The 6,861-nt window shown below is 46.2% G+C and overlaps 1 protein-coding gene across 1 annotated transcript; it reads right to left on the reverse strand.

Moving 5' to 3' along the window:
* Positions 1-351: 351 nt before the first annotated feature.
* On the reverse strand, positions 352-6,353 carry LOC119378225 (ornithine decarboxylase antizyme 1; the record flags this gene model as incomplete). Its single annotated transcript, XM_037647429.2, has 3 exons — positions 352-971; positions 4,419-4,674; positions 6,267-6,353. Coding segments are annotated over 3 exons (459 nt in total), but the record flags the coding sequence as incomplete, so codon positions are not given.
* Positions 6,354-6,861: the final 508 nt, after the last annotated feature.

Below are 6,861 nucleotides of genomic sequence, written 5' to 3' on the forward strand. Positions count from 1 at the left end.
CACTTGCAGAATAAGAAAAACAAATGTCGCCAAGAAACGGGTTTATTTGTTATAGAACAAATAGCTGGAAGAAATGAAGGAAACAACAAAAAGGATGTTGTTGCATGCACAAGGAAATAGACTCGCGAAACTGTGAAAGCCACGAAACAGTTGCACAATGTGAAAGAGTGAATGAAAGAAAATGACGATACAGAAGGCAATTTGCATTTTTTGAACGTTTTTGGCAGTTTATACACTTTTTTTTACATTTTTTGAAGTTTATGAGCAAGGAATTACATGTCCAGCTAGTCTAGCACAGGAAGAAGCTAGTCCCAAGCGAGGTAGTGTATTTTTTTTCCCGAACAGTGCATACATGCTTGCTATCTTTGCAATCTAGAAGGCTAACTTATGCCCTAAAACACTGCGTTGGTCCCAAACGAACATCTACATTACGCCTTATAGAACAATTACGTGTCGAACATCGATGACACATTCTTTACTAGAAAGAAAGAAGTTCAACGGAATCACGCCGCCATGCCTAGGTCACGTTGGGAGCTAAACAGGTAACGAAATTCTTGGTTTAACGAACTACTAAACACTCGCTTGTGGTTTCTAAGCTCTAAGTTTAACGCGCGGTCTCTGAAAATGCCCTCCCCGAACAACATCCCAATTGTGAATTTGCCGCCCAACCCAAGAGAATTTGGCCCCCGCAACTTTGAAGCCCCTTTTCTTGTTGCTAATGCTTGAACACTCAAAAGGTTACACGCTTTGGATCTCCTCCCCGAAAGAGTTGCAGAAAAAGGAACAAAACGAAGAAACTGTTGGTGCAGCAGTAGAGCCAGGAAGGATGCCGGGTTACTGATGGCCTCCCACGTCTCACTCAATGGCGTATGCCATGTAGAGGAGCCCTTCAGAAGTTGACTGCGGCACGAGCGGATGCCCCGGGGCCAGTGCGGTGAAGCCCAGGAACATGAACGTGCGCACGATGCCAGCTGCAGGAATTGAAAGGCACTGTTAGGCAACCGAAGTAGAAACGTACCGCCGTGCAGAGACTGCTTGGCGCAAGAAGCGATTGCAATGCAAGACCAAACACCGTGATCTGGTTCCATGCAATGCATAGGAGAAAGACGCGCTGACAAAACTGCACATTTCGAACCTACTGCTCAGTTTGGGGATTGAGACTCTCGCGAAACGTTAGCAACAAGGCCGAAGTAAAGCTTAGGAGAGATTATTTAAGGGGGGATGTGGCTTTGGAAAACAGACTTTCTTATAACTTGACAGATGTTGATGAAAATTGGTACAGATATTCAGCATGTCTCCCTGCTGCTTCTAAAAAGTTTCAGAGTAATCTTCAGAACTTTTTATTCAATTAAATTTTTACTTCTTGCATTCCTTTACACTTTGCGCAATGCCTGGAGAGTTTAAAAAAAGGACTAGAAGGCTAGGTGAATATTTGTTGCTTAGCTAAATGCACGCCGAGTGTCATTTGCTTTATTTTTTTTTGCAACACAATATTCTTGCATTGCGATTCTTTTTGATACCTTCAAATCGGGCACACTCTTGGGGTGAACAAGTAGTCACTTCGTAAAATTACAAAGTGTCAAAGTAAGAAAGAAAGAATGTCACGACATGCATTGCAGTCTAAGAAACATGACAAAAGAAACGGAGCCAAAATAGGCCAAACGGTTACGAAGAAAATGGCTGCGCAAACTTGGCAGGCAGGCAAAAAGGCACTTTTGAGAAAACGGCTCTCGAAGTTTCACCTTGCGTCCAGTGATCTGAATGCACCAGGATCGTAGTTTTTGGTGTCCTTGGTGATGCGAGGTCTCTTGAGCATTTGGTGCTTGCTTTGGTGCACTTTTGATGCCTTTTTTTCCCGTATGGCATCCTTCTCTGCGGCTCTTTGAATGGAGTGCTTTTCAGGCTTCTGGCCAAGTGATGCACAAAACTCTCTATAAGCATGGAGAGTGCTAGTATTGTACTTGCAGACTGCCTCATTGACAGCTGTTTCGGCGGCAATCAGTGAAGTGTTTATCTCTTCTGGTAGAATTGACCAAACTACCGAATGAAGACTCTCGGCCGCATTTTGACTTTTTATTTTGTTTTGGCAACAGCCGAGCAACTGAAGGTGGTCAGGTTTTTAGTAGATTGGCAGCAATGCAGTGCTGCCAATTTATACGTGTGTGGTGGTGGAGCCTTGCCTTCAGCTTCTGCAGCACGGTACCTGCACCAGCTCAGGGACCCAAGTGGGCAGAATTCATGGCGTGGCTCTTCATCTCTCGAGGTGACATGACAGAACGTTGCCATTATGGCCTTTTGCATGTCATCAATGTCAACATTGTCACGGATAGCCATACCATAACCAGTCAGTCTTTTAAATTAATCAGGTCTGAGTCAGGCCGGCCCATCCTCCAAGTGGTTGATCTTTTTGCTTCTTCATACAGGTGTTGGCAGAGCTGTACCCATACTCTTTTGACATGATTTATACAGTCTTCTTTAGCCAATGGAATAAATCCGCATGTTCTTCAGAAAGAGTCAGGGAAGTATCACTGTCTCTATCACAAACATTGGATGTGTGTTGGAGTTCATTCTTTCCAGTGAGCTTCTGAATAAAATTAAGGTGGGGGTCGTGGCATTCAGTACCAACTTTCTTATTCCTTCGTAGGTTTTCATGAAAATTGGCACACTCATTGCAAACATTTCTGGTATGAAATATATGAGCAGTTTATTCAATAACGCGAGTTGGTCAGACATAAATTCAACTCCCTGCTTCACACACGCCACGCTCATTTGCAAACCTCGCCTGTGATGCGTTTCATCATCCACTCGGTCGCGGAAACTGCAATTTGCGAGGCTTTCGTTATTTTAGAAGATTCATCAGAGCTAGCGGCGATACCAAGCACGAATCCAAGCGTGCCTAAATTGCATCACCAGCGCCTTCTTTCATGCCGATGTACTCGGCCGCGGGGTCCGGGAAGTCGCGCACTATATGCTGGCTGGCGGCATTCGGCGACAATACGCAGTGCTCAGCCGCGGCGACGAAAAATCGGCGCGCGTAACGTACTTGGTCTCTCATTTTGCGGCGCCGACGCGCGAAATTGCTAGCCGCTGCTCGGAGCAGTCAATGTACGATGGGCTTGACCGGGAGTCCGCTGCCGATGCGTAAAGTGCCCATCCGCACTTTCGAGTAGCCAGCGGACGATGCGATTTGTTGCTTGCGACGAAGCACAGTGCGGCTTGTCTGCTAGCGCGATGTCCGTGCCCGCAAAGTTCGGATTCGTCTCGTAAACCAGCGCCGTAAGCGGAGTTAGGCCTAGCCACGACTCCGAGCAGTAAGCTCGGTCGCGGTGTGTGTGGCCGCGATGCCCGATGTTTCAAAGCACGTTATGTTAGATCGCGAGTACAAAGAGTAGTCCCGCGAAGTTCTTCGTCACGGAGGACGAAGTGCTGACAAGCTGAACTACCCGAGACGCGCATCTGCGATGTTCGCGACGAGCGCGGCACGCTACCGTCTATCGTACGATGATTACAGCGCTTCCGCTTGCGGCTGTCAAACTACAGGGTAATCATATTCTAAATTATCGTCGACCCGTGTACACAGAACGAGAACAGGTAACATCGCGCGCGTAAGCAGCAGACAACTGTCCTCTGGAAGCGAGCATCGGACCAATGGCGAGGCGTGCTGGAGCAACATGGCGGACGCGGCCAATCGGAGGCCTCGAAACGACCTTCAGAGATTTGCTTTTTGTGCGCTTGTTTTTAAAGGGAGGAGCCAGCTGAGGCGGGGAATTTGAAAAGGAAGAAATGCCCTTTACAACGAGCTCAAAATGGCGGCGCCCGGTTGTACCGTTGCGGAGCAAGAATTTTTGAAAAGCACTGTTTTTTTGCGATCTCCACAATAATTTTCGACACCTCGGCCCGCGCAACTAATTTTTAAAGCACTTCTAGGTGGTTTTCAGTGAAGATATTTTGGAATCAGATAGAAAAAAGGCTACAGAAACTGAAAATGTGATTTTCAAAAAATCGATTTTTTTGCCATTTTGCGCGATACGAAAGCCGCGTCCCCCCTTAAGCAACTAAATACCAGATCTGAACAGAGAACTTGCTCTAGACATCAAACCAACTAAATCTGCAGTGTAATCCACTTGATATTTTCATGCCAGTGCAAAGCACAGCAAAAGTACTGTTGCATCAAACAGTTGTAACTAAATACTGTCACTGGAAATAGGGCATAAAAATTAAATTACAAGAATTTTATGCGCCATAAAGCGTGATACGATAACGAGGCATGCTGTGTTGGGGTTACAAGAGATTATTTTAATGTACACCTACATATAATTCATTGGAGTTCTTTTTTTCCCCTTTTTTTTGCATTTCACTACCATCGGTATGCAGCCGCTAAGCCACTATAGATTCCGAGAAAGGGTTGTGGTAAGGACCTCTGTCGGTGCGGTCCTTGTTGAAGAAGACCAGGACATGGGTGCAACCCAGCTGCTCCTCGGCAAACTCGAGCAGTGTGACAAAGGCCTCGCGAGAGCCATCGGGCAGCACACAGGACGGCAGCTGCACGTACAGCCGGCCCTGGCACAGCACCGTCTCCCAGTTGACCTCGGTCTGCTCCGTCAGACGGCAGCGGAACGTCAGTCGCACCGCTTCCTCGCTCCACTGCCGCGAAAACAGCTCTCCTCCCTTCTGCAATAGAAGGTACACTTCAGTCACTCTACAAAAATGCGTTTGGGTTAGTTGGTGTCTGATACATAATGCTTTGTCTTGCGCAAAATCAAAGTGAACAAGACCACAGATGAAATGTGCACAAACATGCATTGCACCTGCGCATGTTTCTTCCTTGCGTTCTTGTTAACTTTGACGTTGCAAACACGCAGACAAAAAAAAAAAATGTTATGGTTCACGCTACAAGTGTTGCACTACAGTGGCAAATTGAACAAGTGCACTCCAATGTTCTCAAGAGTCCATGAAGCCTGTTGCAGCAAATGTTAAAGGGATACTGAACAAAAATTTGAAAAAGCTACGAAAACACTTGCATTCGACTCGGACGACACGACTGTTCCTGTAAACAGCGTTTATTTCACGTAATTTCGAGCAGTTGGCCGTATTTTTAGTGGATTGTGAGAGCGCGGCGGCTGCACGCCAGTGCGCTTGTCGACGGCCGTGACGTCAAATGCTCCAGCAAGAGGGGCACAACCGGCACGCTCTCTCCTGCCCAGCCACTTCCCTTTCCCCCCTCTTCTCTCAAGAACACCTTCCCGACCGCGAGAACAAGTTTTGAGAGAGACGCCGGCAGCGGGTGGCGGCTTGCGATGTCGATTGGTAAGCGATTTTGCAGCGAGCACGGTTGGCGAGTCAGTATCCGCCGAGTTTCGCCTCACTTCCTCTTTAGTTCGCGGCGCGGCCGCTAGACGCGCCAATTTGCGAAAAATGCATCAAATTCATTATTTTTTGCTAGTCTCCGGCTGAAATGAAGGTCGTTTCAACAAATTTCAGCACCCAATCTTTCAATTGGGCCATTTATCTCGGCGGTGAAAATTTTGTTCAGTATCCCTTTAAGGAACACCAAGCTACTATGCAGCACAGGCGAAAGCCATTAACGCACAACCTGACCCCTCCAACAAAACTTGTGGGAAAATGTCAATTGCCATCCCACCGTGATGCTATGAGGCTGCTCTGGAAATTCAGTAAATTCAGGGATACCATTCACGATGGGCTCTGGAGTTGCACAACCTTGACCCCGGACCAAAAAAAAAAAAAAAAAAAAAAAGCTCCGCAAATGGCAGCATTTACAAAATTACCTTTCACAGGAAAAAAAGAAAGCCAACTGGTCTGTTATTAGGTATTTTTCAGCATATACAGTTGCAACACTTAACCCTGGATTTCTCAGCCATTATGTGCTGCACAATGTACTATTTCACAGGTTCCAATTTAATTATTTTGAGGTCAAATTAACCTGCAACTCCCCGCACCAATGACAACACACGACAAAGTATGCATACAAAGAGATCACCGAGTGCATTCAACTTCAGTTAATGTGTTCTTTTAACGAGAAAAGTATTTGCTCTTTTTGACAGTATGAATGGCACGGGCAATTAAAAGCTAATGAGACTAAGCATGCTGTTCCACAGGAACACTGTCAGAGCGAGGTCACATTTAACACAAAAATACCTTTACACTGGCAAATTATTATTTTATCTCTACGTCGCCACATGCTTAATGTCAAAGGCTGGCAATGAACGCAAAGTAGGATCCACTACACATCTTGGTGTTCATCTTACTCGAACATGGGAGTTGTCCACAGGGGGCGCTTTCAGAGACCCCACGCCGCTGCCTCCTGTGCTTGACAGCGACACGTCGGCGGCATGGGGGCATCAGGAGCACCACAGAGGCCCAGCACCCAGAGAGATACAGTAGTGGCGCAGCAGCGTCCTGCAAATTATCATAAGCAATAACTTAGTGCATTATTTGCACAGTGGTACATGCCTAGGCATTGTCTGTTCCCTCGTATCCAATTGTTAGGAGCTAAACACACGCAAGCAAAAAGCCCATGGCGCTGATGACAGACTAGCATGCATCACGTATTGATACATTACTGCAACCTGTTAAAATAATGTAGCAAATTTTAAATGCGGAGCACTTAAGAACCTGGCTGTCGTCCATACCTGCATCTCATGTGGCATGATCACGCTCAGAGTAAAGCGCTTGACATGGACCATAATGAGGCTAGCAATGCACAAAACCTGGTTAAAATGAAGGAACAAGAATAATTAACAGAAATAACCAAGAAGTAATCCCAATAATTAACCTAAAGAGGTAATGAAACTATTTTTCGAAACGAGTTTACCCCCCATAGCAACCTCCTGTATAGAGACA

This window comes from Rhipicephalus sanguineus, unplaced genomic scaffold, assembly GCF_013339695.2.
Source record: "Rhipicephalus sanguineus isolate Rsan-2018 unplaced genomic scaffold, BIME_Rsan_1.4 Seq742, whole genome shotgun sequence".
In the NCBI taxonomy this organism is placed as follows: Eukaryota; Metazoa; Arthropoda; class Arachnida; order Ixodida; family Ixodidae; genus Rhipicephalus; species Rhipicephalus sanguineus.